Source organism: Dromaius novaehollandiae, chromosome 17 (genome assembly GCF_036370855.1).
Source record: "Dromaius novaehollandiae isolate bDroNov1 chromosome 17, bDroNov1.hap1, whole genome shotgun sequence".
NCBI lineage: Eukaryota > Metazoa > Chordata > Aves > Casuariiformes > Dromaiidae > Dromaius > Dromaius novaehollandiae.
The window spans coordinates 822,883-840,366 of NC_088114.1; the positions used below are offsets into that span (position 1 = coordinate 822,883).

Here is a 17,484-nt window from a genome sequence, read left to right on the forward strand (position 1 = left end):
GATTGGACCAGAACAGTGTGCTTCTTCGGTAGCGATCAGCTCTGGACGCTAAGGACGGTGAGCATCCCTCTGCTTCCCAAGCAGAAGGGGTGTAGGAACGAATAGCCTGTTTAGGCAGCAGTTATATTCAGTGTTGTCTAATTGGAACCAGAAAGCATGACCAGAAGCCCGCACTTTTGAAGGTCTAGGGCTCAGTCCTGTGCGCTGTGGTTCCACATGGTTCACTTATCACTGTATTTGTTTAATCCTAAATGGGAGCAGTTTATCATTTTGTGGCAGGTGCATTTCTTTGTGAAAACCTTTAATTGTTCTTCTACCAGGGAGATATTTGTTAGGTGTACTTCAGTTCTTTGAAAAACAGCTTATTGTTCATGAGAGGGGTCAGTAATTACAGCCCACCTACCCTCCCCCTTTTTTTGCAGTAGTAGCTGTGCTGAAGGCAGTATGGTGGGTTGACCTAGAGCACTTCCTGGCACGGCTGCTGATTGTAGGGTTTTAAAACGGGTATGTTAACATATGCTAACCTGATGGAAATACAGCCGAGTTCACTGACATCTCTATAAAAATATAGATCATGGTTCTTGATGCTAAATAAAACATCTTAAAAGAACAAGTCTTCACTCTAACCTTAGACTATCAGTTATGCTTGAGGCATTTTATCATTTATTTAGTAGCTAGTGCTGTGTAAAAGCACCCAGCCAAGTGCGCATTTCATTATAAAAATATTTAGTGATAAGACTGGATTATTTTATGAAATTATTAAGGTTAATGTTATGGAAAAAAATCTCTTGTTCAATGCCTGTTTTCAACAAATAGCTTTTTACCATTCAGATTTATAAAATTACAGTAATTTGTTATGCTTAAAGAATATTCACTGTCTCTGTAATACTGTATTATCTCTCTCTCTCTCTCTCTCTCTCTCTCTCTCTCTCTCTCTTTTTTTTCTTCCTCTCTCTCTTTTTTCTTTCCACTAAGGACAGAGATTTTCTGCTTTCTATCTTTGTATGCTTTTGGTGCTTCCACATCTTACTGCTGTCCAGGTTGTTTCATGGATCAGAAAATTGTTCAAAATAACCTAATCCTCTACCACCTTTCCTAAAGTAGAGCATCGACTAATAAACTCTGTTTTTGTCTGTGTTAAAGCTATGAGTTACGGATAACTTGAGACAGTCATTAAAACAAAGTGCTTCTCTTCCATCCCTACACTGGAGTTTCGCGTGCTGTGTCCAGGGATGAGCTGCGTTGTGTGGTGTACTCTCTTCTCTTGGACAGTTATGTAGAGAATTCCCTGCAGAGAATACCGTCGTAAAGAAAGAGTCCAAATTATGTCATACTCCTCCTGAGGCTGCCCTAGGGTAGCTTTAGTAAGGAGTCATAGAGCTGCAGCCTGTCTGTCCTTCACAAAAAGCATTAGAGCCCAGTGGCACGTCACTCTTGTTGCACAGCCTTGGGGGGGGTCAGCCGAACACTGCCTTCGCATCAGGGAATTTGGTTTCCTTTAGGAAAAGATTTTCAAAAAAATCACTCCCTTCTAAAAGATACACGGGCTACTGGGAAATCCAGGCTGCATATTCCCTGACCTGTAATGTTATAAATGTATTAGGCCTTGAGTTTACCTGGAAGCCAGGTGATACCAAGTTACATGTGTTCATCGAGCTAGACCTCCAAAGAAGTCTGGAGTTGTTGTAGTGTGTCAGAACTTAGGCCTCCGAAAGTAAACCAGGACTGAAAAACAAGAAAATGATTTGGTTTGGACAGCATACCAGTATTTCTGAGTATCCTAACTGCTGCTTCATCACAAAAAGTCATATGAGTTTTCAGCTTTCTTTCACTTTTATTGAATGAATCTTTTTCTTTCACCAGGAGAACAGTGAATAGCAATGTGTCCAGTCTGGCAGTTGTGTAGACTTTATTTTGTGTATCTTCTATGTCCTTTGCTCCTCAAATATGCATCACTTCAATATTCTTTAGATGATTAAAACTGCAAGGAATTTCTGTGCTCTGCAGTAATCCATGGAAGCGCAACATCAAACTCTTTAAAATGACTGCAGACACTCAAACTAAGAAAGTCAAGGTCATGTCTAAATGCAGTACCTGTTTTTATTTACTAAACTGGCATTAAAATGCAAAAGCTCTTGTATTTCATGGTTCCCTTTAGATGCATCACTACCCCAAAGAACCAGCAGTACTTATGCCAGGATTTAGTGATCTAGAACAAGATGTTTCTTGGAAAATTGTTTATCTCTTAGTGTAATTTAATCCTCTTTGCAATGTCATCCATTCCAATGTTTAAATGAAATTGTTAAAAGGCAGTCATGAGAAATTTAAAACATGAAATATAAAAGTATTTATATAAAATATACTGCTACAGTATTTTTGGGTATTAATACTCATTTTTAAAGGTGATTTACCTGTAAAGATTTTTCTTTTCTTCTTCCAAGGATTGTAAAAAGTGTGTGTCAAATTAAGCCTTCAGAATACCTGGGACCTGAGGATTCAAGTAGGCTGCAGCTGTCTTCACCCACAGTATTTAAAATAACTAATAAGATGGGAAACCTACAGCTGGTGGCAAGCACTGTAAGCTGTGTGCCAAAGGCTTCTCTCTGTTCATCGCTCCACTGCCTTCCTAAAGGAGAGAGAATGCAAAGCCAGCCGGCTGTCTCCTCCTGTGCTATTGCTCGCTTGCGGGTGTAATTCAGAGTTAGGGCTGTGTGCTATATGCCGAAGCCATCATACATGAAGGAATGTATTTGCCTATTCTAATGCCTATAAAAAGGATGTGCTTCATTCCAGTAAAATCATAAATAAACAAGTTTTTAATAAATTTCAGAAGGAAAATATTTGTCTTTTTGCAGTTATAACAACTCAATTCAAGATTTAAGTGGACTTGCATTTAAATTTTGCTGACTTTCATTGTTAATGTACAGTGCTTATGGTGATTCCTCATATTGTTCCCAAGTGCTAGATAAAGTATTCCATTAGCACCAGTGGGAGCTCCCCAGTTAAATTTTCTGGCTATTATTTGGGTTCTCATTGTAAGCACATGTTCTTTTTATAAACATATTTATATCATTTCAGCTTAGAGGGAGAAACAGAGGAAACTACTTTTTTGTGAAGTTTATAAAATATATATTGATTATCACTATGATTAACTTTTGAATCACTTTGGTGTTTCTAGAAAATATTTGCTCAATTCTTAAAATATATATTTGAATGCTTAACATATAAAAGTTTAGTCTATTTATCTAAATACCTATTAATGCTTTCTAAATGTATTAATTATGTAATGGCTGAGAAAAATCTTAAAAAGTTACTTCAGTCTATTTTGATGCACAGTGTAGATGAGTGCATTAAAAGAACTGAGAGCAACATGAGCAAAGTGGGGATAAGAAAGGATTGGGGAATAATAGCTGAGTTCCTGCGAGTGAATTCAGGTTCATCTGACAGAACCTCCTGGATTTTCCAGTTCCATGTAGCTTGCAAAAGTACATTGTAAGTGACAAAATGGTTGTGAAAGCATTAATAAGTAATAGTTTAAATATTGCTAGTCAGCTGTAATTTGAGTAGTCTGACTCTGTGGATTTGGAATTTCAATCTAGAAGTAGCTTTTGTTTCTTCATGGTAATGGTAGACTCTAGATTTGAAAACTGTTGTGTGTTAAACATGATCTTTGATTCTTATGCCAGCTTAAAGACTATATTACTCTAACAGCTCCTGAATTGTATATGATGTATACCATCTGTTCAGGTGACATGAGTTGCACACAAAAGATACAGAAATGGAGCTGTTCTGGGAGGGCTGAGGAAAGCTACCTGGAACTCTTTTGTATGGCTTGTTGTACCCAGGTTTGTTTGGATTTTCCTGGTGAATAAAGATAATCGTCGTGAAAAAAATGTCAGATGTGAAGTTCAGCTTTTCCATATCAATATAAGAATAATGGGGAAGCCAATGAAATGAGAAGAAAAAAAAACATTTGAAACAGTGGGAGAAAGGAATACTTTTGCACAGTTCATAATTCATTAGTCACTAATTACCACAGGGTGCAACTGAGGCCCAGAATGAGGGTGGAGAGAAATACCTAGTTATTTGAACCTCTATGACTAAAGAGTTTACATCCTTTGTAGGAAAAAAAATAATGTTGAAGACCAAACTGTTTACTGCCCAGGTTAATAGCTCTGTCGGTGGGTTATTTATATCCTCCCATGAAGCATCTGTTACTGGCCACTGAGACAGAATATTGGATTAGAATGGACCAGGTATAACCCAGTCTGACAATTCCTGTTCTGTAATGTTACACTGTTTGGGTTTATTGTAAATAAGCTTATGTTCATGCCTTTGTGTATGAGAACTTTATAATTCAGTTGCGTAGAGAAACTGTAGTTCTCCAAGCCACGATACTTCTGCAGTGGAGATGTAATTGGATGCTTTCAGTGCGCCTCGGACAAAATACAGATATTTCAGTTGTAGTATTCGGAGACCCATTTGTTTCATTTATATTTGTCTTGGGGCTAATAGTATTTCATCTGGAATATAGGGGATGCATTAGAAAGGTAAATGTTTAGTTTTACTGCATCTGTGAAGCAGTCTATGATGGTGATTCCTTGTAGCAACTCTCTGATGCAGGAGTAGGGAAAATGCCAGTAGCTGCTTTTTGGTGGCATTCTTCTCACTCTTTGTTCTGAAAATTTCATCCTTGTTAAAACTTTTTTTAAAAAATGAGACATGAAGCTTTGCTAAACTTAGAATTTTCCTCTGAGGCTTTCCTTGGCTTTTCCGTAGCACCCATGAAGTAGTTGTTATACTTTAAAGTAACTTAAACTTTTACAGTTCTCCTTTGTTGCATGGGTGTAATGGTTTTCCTAGGTTGGTGTTTTTCAGGTATTTTATGAACCTCACTTGCTGTCAGTTACTGAGGTCAGGGTTTCATATGCTTTCCTAATTTCCAAAGTAGTATCTTTATCACATAATCATTTCCATACCCCTCATCGGTATAATAAGTTAATCCATATGTTGGAAGCATTTGTCATCTTTCAGTTTTACTAGTATTGGCTTTGTTTACACTACGTGTGACTTGGTAAGCAGTGATGTCTGGTCTAAAGCTTAAAGCAGGGCCACTCAGACTGCTGCCTTGTGCCATCTCTGTGCTTAGCCTGGCAATGTGTCTCACAGACTGAGATTACGCAGTTTCTAATTTTGCAGCTTAGTTTACTTATGCCTTCTTCCCTTTCTTCTCTGCTTTCTCTGAAATGGGCATATCTTACACTTTGGGAAATGCTGGCATACACGTTTCTGTGTTATTGCTTTCCCTGCTCCAAAGAGTGTACAAAACTGCGAGGATAGGGCCTATGCTGCATGGTGCCCAGCATAAGAAAATTTTGACCTAGAAATAGATAACAAGCACCATTTGTGATATTCAGTGGATTAAGCTGGTGTGATGGTATATTGAACACAAGCTTAAGAACAGGGTAACAAACCCCCGTCCCGCTCCAAACCACTTGGATAAATCAACTTGGTAGTCTTGAAGAGACACTTTATACTGTGGGATATCGTATGCATTTTTTTTCTGACTCTCAGTTCTTTTTTTTTATTATAGGACTACAAAGCTGATGAAGACCCTGCATTATTCCAGTCTGTTAAGACCAAGAGAGGACCTTTGGGGCCAAATTGGAAGGTACTAAGAGCTGACTTTACAATCTTCCAAAGTCTTCATCAGCAAAAAACGTTCACAATTCCTTAGAGACTAGCACTAGTGATGCTAGTCTTAGAGGATAGAAATTGAATATTTCTTTTTGTTTTTCATATTCAGTTAAAATTATGAATGTATTGGTAAGCAAAGTTGCTTAATATTACTACTAAAAATAAAGTGATTTAATTGAAGAACAAGTTTAAAAAATTGCAGTAAAAGCTATACAAATTAAATGAGTTGGCTCTTACGCTTACTGGACACTGACAGCTGAATATGTGCTATGACAAATTCCATGCAAGTCGTCAGACTGTTGTGTTAGCTGCTGGAGGTAAATTAAAATGCAAAGAAAAAAATTGGAACCTTCCTTATATTGAAATGATTATAACTATATTTTTTAGAGCACAGTAAAGGATCCTACATGTGTATGTTTTGTTTAGGCTGATCAAAAACTAGCAAAATGTAGTGGCAATTAAATATAAGCCCATCTTTACCTTGCCCTACTGAATATCTAAGTGTATTTAACTTGTGTGGTATATATGCATAATGCACACAGAAACCCTACAGTATTTCATCGTAATGAAGTATTTTACTTTGGTAAGATAATACACCTTGTGTATGTGCGTGCACAGATGCATCTACCATGTTCCTGAAATTCTTGGTCTGAGATACATAATCTGGGTTGGTTTGGGGGATTAACTTGCACATTCTTTGGTCATTTAGCAACTTTCTGGTAGGCAGGCTCTGTATGATCATGGGAAAATGACTTGACCCAACACTTTTATTTTAAGGTAAAGCCATCAGCCTTTTACTATGACTGCAGCTCTGTGTTGAAAGTCTCTAGACTGTGCTGAAAACATGCATCCTGCCTTAGAGGTTTGTTCTTCTTTCCTCTTCAGGGAGGAAGCAGGGGGGCTGATGCAGGAATGGCCTGTTTGAGCCTGTATGCCCAAACAAAAGGTGTAAAAAACAACAACAACAACAAAAACACATACCCATAAGAGGAGGAGGAGAGCTTTGAATACTTGGATCAGGAAGCACTGAATTTATATATTCCATTTTTGTTTAATTCTGTGCTTTTACTAGTGCCTGGACATAGACTCATGCAGTTTGGGAGCACAAAACAGCAGCAGTACTTTGTTTTCTGTTTGTGACTAGAAAGAATATCAGTCTTCTGAAGATAACTGGTTTTCATTTACTATAAGAAACATGTCAGAGCTCTTTGATGATGAATCTTTGTGATAAAAGTTCTGTGTTAAAGATGCATTATTCAGTTTTTGTTGTCCAAGATTTTTAAATGTCTAGATATCTCTCTCAAATCTTTTTACTGTGTATGTGACCAAAGGAAGTGGTCCATTTCACAGTTAGTAGAAACCTAGTTTAAAAATGCCATAAGTATTTCCATTTAGTAGACTTTCGTTACAGGTATAAAAAATAAACATCTGTGGACTTCTTATGCTAGTTGCCAAATGCAGGTTTTGGTTAAGATACTATAGACTTCATTTTATCCTTTTTTCCTTCCTCTTATACATGGCTTGGAATAACCGAACATGCTTTGTTAAATTAAAAACATGATAGAGTCTCTTGTATTATGTAAGTTTGGCTGCCTGAATTGTAAGGAAATATCTGTATACCATGTTACACACATCAGAGGTACTTCAAAGTTGTTTGGAAGTAAGAACTGTGATAAAACCTAGTTTCATGATGCTTGTATTTTGAGTTTTCCTATTCTGATCTGATGCATCTTTAGCAGCTTCACAATTTCTTGCAACACTGTTCCTCTGAAGTACTGGACTGTGTTAGCTCTTCATAGACAAACTTGGAAGAAATTTGGTTAAACAAGCCTCTCCTTGTGAGATAAATGGGAGTGAAGAGTTTTTTCAGCCCTCTCCACAGATTGTGTCAACAGGTGGCAAGACCAGTTACATCTAATTAGTACTTGCTTCAGTTATACAATTCTAACCTAATCCGTGCTTAGAATTTTGGTGTAGGAAATTTTGAGGGTAGTTGTTCTTGCCCGCTATATTTGACAGCGCTCCTGTCTTTCCTAGCAGCCACATTGCTGCTGTTATAGGGAATGGTGGTGGTTGTCTCCTGAATTTCCCCTCAGTTCATTCTTTTGGGGATCCTTCTTCCCCACTAAGTCTTTGAGCCAGAGCTGCTTCCAAGCATTCTTTGAACTGAAGCTTTCGTAAATCTTAAGGCCACTTACTTGCCATTGAGGAGGAAGAGGTCCTTTCCGTTTTTGTTTCTCATGCAATCAGGAAGTCTGCAATTCACTATGCAAAAATGAATATGTGAATTATGCTACACAATTAGAAATTTTCTCTACTCCTGGGTAAAAACATACCCTTCTGGCATGGTCTCCTAGGAAAGGGAAATGAGGGAGAGGAACTGGGGAGAGCTTGCCAGGCTTTAGTGCAATCCCTCTTTGCAGTGTGTAGACAAAACAGAACTGAAATGAACTTAAATTTTATGCTTTTGTGAGAAGTGATCTGGGGATGGGGGGAGATATTATGTTTTATTTGAATCTTTTTTTCAGTGCATGTGTTTTCCACCATTGTAATGAGGTAACAGCTTAGGTTATAATTGTGTTTTTGCAATAGATCCAAAAATATAAAATAATTTGATGCCAGCTGTTGTGACTAAGCATCATTGTCCCAAATAAAACCCAGAAAGTATATGACAGTGTAGATCATGAAAATAAAAGCAATGTTAAAACTTAGATTTATAGTATGTGTTTGCAGCATGGATGGAATTTCTTACAGATTTAACCTGATGACATTTGCTAATCCCTGATACCCTGTTTCCAAAGTATGATGCAGCCATTTACTAATAATTAGAGTGATAATTTCCAATAATCGTATTAAATACATTTGTCTGAAGTCCTTGTTTTAAAAAAATAAATTCCTTCCAATTATCCATAAACAGAAAGAGTTAGCAGCTGATGAAGACTGTCCTAAAATGTGTGCTTACAAGTTGGTGACTATCAAATTTAAATGGTGGGGATTGCAGAACAAAGTTGAAAACTTTATCCAAAAGGTAAGTGCTTCTCACTAGCTGTGATGTGGCTGGGGAGGTGGGATTGATGGGGGGGGGGGAGGGTAGGGGAAGGTAGGCAGGTCGGTTCTCTTTTGGCATGGGGTTTTTGAGGGGGGAAAGCGATGAGGTTTTCTGTTGCTTACAGTCAAGCGGTTCCTGTTCATTCCTTCAGCAATTAGAGCTGTTTGTGTCTATCAGTGATGGTGTTTCATTGACAGTACTAGAATAACTTTTTAAGCTAAAAAAGCGGAAGTAGAAGCCGTGATTCTGTTATGTAAGTTTAAGCCTTGATTGTGCAAGCCACAACACTTGACAGAAGGAGAATTCCCTGAGTCTGTTTTTCCTCTTAGGTTAATAGTTGTGTAAAAGATGTGCTGATGTTTTTCTAGTATTGTATGTACTAGTTTTCTTATGAAAGTGTTCTTATGTTTATACTAATTCTATAGTATTTGATTTTACTGGAATTGAACGCTTGCAAGACCAGTTATGAGTAAGGTATAATCTAATACTTTAGGATTTAACCAACAGTTGTGGTAGTTTGGGCAAATTATATTTGCTTTTTATTTCATTATCACTGTATTATCAGAATATGAATTGTAATTTTTTGTACTGCATGAATAAATATTTAGAATATAAACGTATATGTAGGCAGAGCGTTTAATCTAGACCATCATGCCAGTTCTCTTGAATCCAGACAGAATGTGCTAGACCAGTGAGTTAACCAAAACGTGATGTTCCAGTAGCTCTTCCATATGTTGTTTCCTCACAGATGACTAAAGTGAGGCCATTTTTACTGTGGTAACCAGGGCTTTTAGCTCTGAGTGCATCATGCAGCTAACTGCCTTAAATCTTTATGTATTTCAGTAAATATGATAGTAAAAGAAAAAAATTACAAACAATAATTGGGAATGAGATGGAGGAGGTAGTTTGTGAGGGCCACAATACAAAGTAAGGATTAGGAGATGCTGGAGACTGTCTTTAGTGTGGGGGTGGTTTTGAGAAAGGAGGCGGCTTTGATTAAGATCCAAGAATGTGGAGAAGCACCTACCTAAAGATTATGCCTCTTCAAATGGAATAACTGCAGTCACTTCATCAGTCTGGCAAAATGTAGACCTGTTATCTAATGTTTATTTATCTTCTTAAAGCAAGAAAAAAGGATATTTACCAACTTTCATCGCCAGCTGTTCTGTTGGATTGACAAGTGGATTGATCTGACTATGGAAGACATTAGGAGAATGGAGGATGAAACACAAAAGGAGCTGGAAGCGGTAAGAATGCTTTAGGATTGACGATTGCATGCCATACATATATCCATAGCTCTGCCATTTAGACTGTTCAAGGACTGAGGCAAGTTCAATAGTATCCATCCCCTTGCATGTGTTTGAGCAATTGCTGATAAACATTACAACTTCTGTAGTGGTTCTCCTGTGCGGACCCATGCACTTGAAGCTTCTGCATACTATGTTGTGTCAAGCTGAAAGTGGTTGTAAGGTAAATGCTCAGGAGAAGTCCTTAAATCCAGAATGTCTGCACTGAGCATCTCTTTATATATGTTGTCATACCCATTGCACAAAGTCCCATTCAGTGGTTTTTTTTTTCTTTTTTTTTTTTTTTTTACCACTTGTGAGTTAGAACTCAGAGCTGTCATCTCACTTTTGTATCATATGTATTGCTCTGTTTAGTTGCTGATCATCATTAGAACTGATTTTTTTCCCTTTCAAACATGTCTTGAAGCAAGTTGTACATGTCAAATGACAACAGTTGCACTCATCCTGATTAGCATGACAAAATTGAGACTTTGAACTGCAAAAAGGTAGTTGGTAAAATTAACGGGCATAACGCGGTCTCAAATTTCATGCTTTGGTGGTTGTGAAGACCAAACACATATAGTCTGATCTGTCTTTGCACTGATGTCTAGAAGGAAACTCACCCGTAGAGCACTTTCCCTACTCTTTCCTTTAAGATGTAGAGGAATATCATAGGCTAGGCAAGGAGCTTTCTCTTCTAGTCTCTTTGCAGAGCATGACCTTTGGTGAGAGCCTTTCTCATTTTAAATCCTGATGTCTTTTTAGGTTCTTTCAGTCTGCAGAGTTGCAATTCTATTTCCTTCCTGTTTTGCCATGCCAATTGCTTTATGTCCCAAACCCATTCAGCTTGTCACCTTCCGTCTATTGTCTTGGTTTTGTCGAGACACATGTGCCCTCAGCTATGACTTGATTTTTGCATGGTTTAACTCATTTCAGCTTCCAGACATCTTTAAACGGATTGCCTTTTGCTTTAGACCTATTGTTGATAGTGGCTCTCAAGTGCACTTTACTTCAGGCCTAGCACATCTTTGCTCTTTGTATCAACACTAGCTGTAACTCCCTCTCCATCCGCAGTTGCTATGCTCTTCACGGGTGGCCTTCATGAACTGCCTGTAGCCATCTCGCATTGTGTGGAAATGATTTCAGGGTTTGGAAGGAGTGCTTCTTCCCTGTGTGTGTGTGAATAGGTAGATGTTCCGAGCTAGTAAAAACAAACTTTCTTTTCAGATAAGCTGAAGGGATTGTCTACTCTGGCAGTTTCCAGAAATATATTTTGAAAAAGCACGATGTCCATCCCTTCTCACAAACACTGTACTCTCTCATTGGCTTTTGGATATTTTTGATTATGGCAGGTGTTCTCAAAAAACACATGAAATTCTTCTTTTATTCTGCTTTATGCCAGAACCTATTCCTAGAGCCATCTGTCTGTGAAGGGGGAAGAGTAACCACTTTCCTCCGTATAATTGGCTTTTATCAGAAGGGTTCTCTTTTTCACACCTGTAGTTCTTAATTTTGAATGAAACAAACTTCATCCAATTTCTCTGAGAAAGAATAGTGGCAGTGTGAGGAGTGCATACAAGGTATGTGTTGGAAGGAGTAACCAGTGTTTGACACACACATCTGTGTGCATGAGAAAATTTCCCTTTTATGTCTGTGTGGACTATAGATATCGGTCTTCTGTAGAGAAAGTTATCTGTTTCACATTTTTCACTGGTAAGTAACTGCTTTTTGAACATATTTTGCAAAGTACTGTCAGAAATAAATCATAGATGATTCTCTTGCACAAACAGGATATGGTCCATGTTGTTTTGTTTCCTATGAAACGGTTTGTTTTATAAATATTGTCTCCTAGAGAAGAGTTAAAAAGGAACAGAGTTTATTTCTTTGTGCATCATCATTAACATAGGATCTTGATAGCAAAGTATTTGCTACTTTTTAAATTCTTAACCTTAAGTGAAACCCGGATCACTTGTTTCTGGGTAACATTGGTCCCTGTTCTTAAAGAGCAAATCTATTTCCCTAACATTTTCTTGTTTTGCACAGCAAGGCAAATAATTTATTTCAAATAGTTTGTTGTGTAAGACTTTATCATCAGGAACTTAAATATATTTTTTTCTACAAGAGAAATGCATTAACACTAACAGCTTTTGTATTTGTATTGTGAAATGAGAGAGGAGTGGGGACCTACTGTTGCAATTTTTTTTTTTTTTTTTTTTTTGCTTAAGTGTTGTAATAGCGGTATCTACAAACACCTATAAATGATGCAGTCCCAAGACTTTTGTGGCGAGGTGCATTATTGGAAAATAACAATCTAGAGGTAAAAAGTGTCACTGCAAATACAAAGTGAACACTAATTTATACCAAATAATTTGTTTTTATGTTTTATATCCAACTACTTCATCCATTTTGATAAACAGTAGCTTTCATTAAATCCTAAATAAACCACAAAACATTTGTTTTATGGCCTGGACCACTGGAAAGAAAGAGCTTGGTGGTAAGGTACTTAGTATGCCAACAATGTCTTTGTGTTTCCAGTCTTGCAAAGAAATAGTCAGCTTTTTTGACACTATGCAGTTTTATGGTGCTTAAAAAGAAAAAAACTGCAGAAAGCAAGCCAGTATCTAATAATATTGGCAGCATTACATTTTCTTATGACACATTACTTTCTGTTGCTATTCTTTCTCATTAAAATCCTTTCTTCTTCCTGGTTTGAACTAATCTTTCTCTTTAGATTCTGTGCACATTTCAGTTCTTTCGTTAGTCCTGTTCTTCATTGTAAGTCAATTTTTATTGTCAGGATCTCTGCTTTTGTTACTTTTTCATTACTCCCTGAATTCTCACAGGTGTTCTTCCAGAGTTTCTCTATCCCAGCACATTCTTTTCTTAGATTTTTCTTTATCTTTCACTTAATGGTTTATATATCTGACTCCTGGAGATGAGGAGCACCTGTGCCTCATTAAATGCACATCAGCTCATCAGTGTGTAGTAGAAAAGCACCTGACCCTGCCAAGGAACTGTGATCTACCGTATGCCTTTGCAACAGTAGAAATGCCATACTGGGTGTTTCAAGCAGTGTGGTGTAGCACTGAAGCATCATGGGCTTTTAAAAATCTAAGAAGCATCATTTACAGCTGCTGTATGGTTCCCAGACTTCCCCCACCAAAAAGAGATGCTCTGTATATCCAGTCTCCACAAAACTCAGCTTTAGCTGAGGCTGGTTCCCATTTTGGTCCTGGCTGGGGAAAAGTCATGTAGCTTGTTACTTCTTTCTTACTAACCAACAGCAAGATAGGTTCTTTATTTGGTAGCTTACAGTTTTATTTTACGTTTAGATGCGTAAGAAGGGTTCCGTTCGAGGCACATTGGCTGCTGACGTCTAGAGGAGTTCTCTGTAGGTTCTGAGGCAAATCAAGCCGTGTAAGTGAACTGTTGGATGAAAAAGGAGAAAAGTTATTAATATTCTGATGGGAGTTGTTGGCAGAAAACATCTAAATGGATATATATACAGATAATGCTTTTGGGCCTTACCCCGTCCTGTTTGATAACCTTGATGTGATCAGAAATTGGACATGATCCTTTATGGCCCTGATGCATAAGAGACCTTCACCACAAAATGGCACTGTAGTAGACTGTGCAGATGCTCAGTCCGGTTGCAGAATGCCTTACATGTTGGCCATGTAACCCATTTCTTTGTGCTTATCTAGTGCAGAAACCCAAAATGCACGCCCTTCTTGTCATCACTGTGCTGGCACTGAGCTCAGAAGCCTGCAAGTTACTTCTGGGCACAAATCAGAAAGGCCAGTGAGTATTATTTTGCTACTCACTCAGCCTGGGTTTGTCCACATAATTTAGAGAAACTGTGGACTGCCATCTTCAAAGCATGTTAATTTTTTTAAATCCAGTTCCACACAGAAATTTATAAATACTAAATTGTGTTAAAATTGTTACTGCAGGAACAGTGTCCAAGAGTTGGAGACTTTTGAGTGTTCAGTGCTTTAATGTTGGTGTTTCCCACTGTGACTGTTTTAATACCACAGATGGGATCTCCCAATCAAAGCAGTTTTAAAATCCTGCTGATCTGTGTGAAGATTCTCAGAGGACTGGAGCTGCTGTCCACCAGTGAGGAGGATGGTACCCAAATTAAGATTTCCTTACAAAACTTGCACTGCTTTGGCATGACCCTGCTCAGTGCTGGTTATGTTTTGACTGCCCTGCCCTATTTTTCTTGGAAATTAATGAAATCACCTGTTTGGAATTTAGTGTTTGAAGTAACTGCTAATGCTTAATTGTGTATTTTCTTTTCCCACAGTTACGTAATCAAGGCCAAGTGAGAGGAACAAGTGCTGCCAATGATGAATGATGATGGATTTAACCGTCACATGCAGTGTTGATATACAAATGTGTGTGTGGATGCATGATTATTTGTATATAATTATATATACGCACATGCATACTGAAGGGGGTTGTTACAGTGTCTCCAGGGTACTATACCTATCCTCAGCAAAGATGCAAAGGAAACTGCTTTCATTATGTATACCTGAAGCAAATAAAAAATCAACTGAGTAGTGTCATTTAAAGGATGAATTAACTGCAGAATTATGCTAACTGGTATGTTTCATGAATGTCAATACTGGACCAATTTATTCCCTACTTGTTTTTCTTTTCCTGTCTTGAGTCATTCTGCTATAACTTGCCCATATCTCATTGTAAAGAAACAGATTCAAATAATTTCAATTTTGTGTCTTCCCTATGTGATTATTTTTGGAATAGGAACAATGAATGTATTTATAGCTATTTATTTCTGGATTGTCATTATCCTATAGTCAAAACAGAAAATTTTTTCTATCAGTGGAAATTGGAGGACTTTTATTATCGAATGAGTTTGACCCAAACTTTACCCATTCACTGATTTAAAAAAAAAAATCACGTTTTATTGGACTTTTGTACATTGAAATGCTGATGTTTTTTCTTCATTAAAATTGGCAAGATTAAGGAAAAATGGCTTGTGATTTATAAAATAATTGTAATTTGAAAATTTCCAGAAGCTAGCTTTCTAGACAAAGAAACTGACAATACTTGTAGACTCTTTCAAGTAGATATTAGGCCATGCAGTAAAAGTGCGAAGGGATAGCCCTTCTCTAAAGTAATACTTTCTGTTAATAAAATTGCTATTTTCCAAAGTTTCAGTTTGGAAACTATGCAAATGGTCTTGATTTCACACACATTACGCAATGGAATATAATTGTGATTTTAGCTCTTTTCATGTTGAAAATACACTTTAAAAGAGATGTATACTTTCAGATATGATGAAAGTTTAAATCGTAGCATCTGACATGTTTCTCTGATATTTGTTAGGAGTAGACACACAAAAAGAAAGATGATATAATAAAGACCTCTTGTAGATAACTCTCAAATAGGAAAATGTCTTCAGCATTTTTTAAGAAAATATTCAGATAGAGCATATCATAGATGTATATTATCAAAAAACTTGCTAGAGCAGAAACAAATTATTTTAGAAACACTAGTTAGATAAAGGTCTATTAATGCCTGGTTTCCCCCCAGCATCCCCAGAACCCTCTGTAGGGCAAGCCTTCCTTAAGCATCCAGCTCCTTTCCAATCCCACATACATCCAAGCATTTTGGAATAATGGTTGACTTAGTATGCTTACAAAAGGAGTGATCTGGTTTCCATTACAGTGACAAACTTTGCCTGGACTTCAAGGGTAGCAGGACCAGGTCTGCCACACGACTCGCGCTGCCAGCGCACCTGCCTGCTTGGACTGCCGGGCACTGAAGTGTCTCCCAGTGCGTGGACATATTTTGTACATCTCCCCCGCGTAACTTCACCCTCTTATCCTCCACACTGCAAAGTTAATCTTTTTCCTGTTTGGATTAGCAGTTTAAATGGATGTTTGTTCTCTATACCATCAGGAGGTTGGTTTTGTAAATACACATACACACATGTGTGCACACACAGACACACGATTTTAAAACTGTTGGCTACCAGGAGGGCTGTTGCAAGCCTGGGAACCTAAGGGCTCAATTCTCCTTTCAGTGCTGAAATGTAAGTCCCACTGTCATTAATGTAAGTTATAATGCAAACTGAGGGAAAGGGACCCTACACCTTTCATGTTTTTGAACTAGTTGTGAAAATTTGAGAGAATCTTGTAGTGAATGTAAAATGTTTAGTTTACTTTGGCAGTCTCTGGTGTGACCTACAGTAAAACAGTCAAATTTAATTAAATAAATTTGATCATAAAATGCTCTGTCTCTTGTCTTAGGTCTTAGTATTTGTGGTTTTCTAATGGCATGGCATTTAGTTTTATTGAGCTCTATGAGAAGTCTGGAAATCCTGTAGGGATGTGCTTCGGTGGTTGTGAGCTCAAACCTGTGTTTGAATGCTAGCAGGAATCTTGATTTTAAGGAGCTCAAGCTGAGTAACAGATACTTAGTTAGAACCTCACCACTAACTAGAGTATGGGGAAGGTACTTTGCTTGTGTTGCTCTAGTACTGTATTGTGACTGCCTGCCTTAATGTGCCAGGCCAGCAGTTTTGCAGGAAGAAACATTTGCAGGAATTATTCTGGTGATGCAGTCGTGCTCTGGTTGGTCTGTGGCTGTCTTCATGTGCTACAGCTGCTGCTAATTCTGCATCTTGTCTGTGCCAGGAAAGGATCGGGGAAGATGGGGTGGAGAGTTTATATCCAGTTTCAAGGAGGAGCCTGCAGCACTGCCAAGATGGCACTGGGCGATGGAGGCGTGGGAGTCACCCTGCCCAGCGCGGAGGCTCCCTGAGACTGAAGTGTGAGCAGCCGTTCTTCCAGGATACCTGGGGAGGTGGCACATAAAATTGCAGATCTTGTGGAAAGGTTGTCTGATTAGCCTTTGAGGCTGGGGTAAGACAGTATAACGATGGAATGAATTTGTTTGGGGTGCAGGGAAGAGGTTGGGCAATTACAGGCTTGTTTAGTCTGATAGGCGAAACTTCAGAACAGCCTTCGGGAGAAATGAATTAGAAACAGAGCAAAGAAAATAACAGAGACAGCTGCAAATAGGTTGCACCAGATTTTTCTGTTAGCTACTGAGAGCATTTAGTGTAGTCATAAGAAGAATGAAGATGGGTGTTATGGTGGGAAAGGTAAAGTAATAACTAACAGCAAGGGTAGAATCTGGAATAGATGAGCTGCACAGCTGTGGGCACCTCCCGCGTGTGCCCCACTCCAAAAAGCGCTAATGAGGGTGATTGCATCCCTCCCGCAGCTGATGCCGTCTTGTCAGTGTTTCATTCCCCTCACCTGCCTGGCAAGCGCACTGCGAAGAGCACCCACAACTGCCTTTGCTTCGGAGACGCGTGGTTTCCAGGCCTGCCCTGGGGGAGGGACGGAGAGGAGGCTTCTTTGTCTAAGGCAGCAGCGAGATAGGCAGTGTTTGACCAAGAGGTGCTTGTAACGT

At 38.3% G+C, this 17,484-nt stretch overlaps 1 protein-coding gene across 1 annotated transcript in view; it reads left to right on the plus strand.

The window, feature by feature from the left end:
• Positions 1 to 16,295, plus strand: part of PITPNB (phosphatidylinositol transfer protein beta) — a 33,955-nt gene extending 17,660 nt beyond the window's left edge. Inside the window, exons 8-11 of the mRNA XM_064521855.1 lie at positions 5,594 to 5,671; positions 8,615 to 8,725; positions 9,871 to 9,993; positions 14,342 to 16,295. Coding sequence (XP_064377925.1) covers positions 5,594 to 5,671; positions 8,615 to 8,725; positions 9,871 to 9,993; positions 14,342 to 14,392 — 363 coding nt within the window. The 3' untranslated portion in view covers positions 14,393 to 16,295. The remainder of the gene's footprint in view (positions 1 to 5,593; positions 5,672 to 8,614; positions 8,726 to 9,870; positions 9,994 to 14,341) is intronic.
• The last annotated feature ends 1,189 nt before the right edge of the window (positions 16,296 to 17,484 follow it).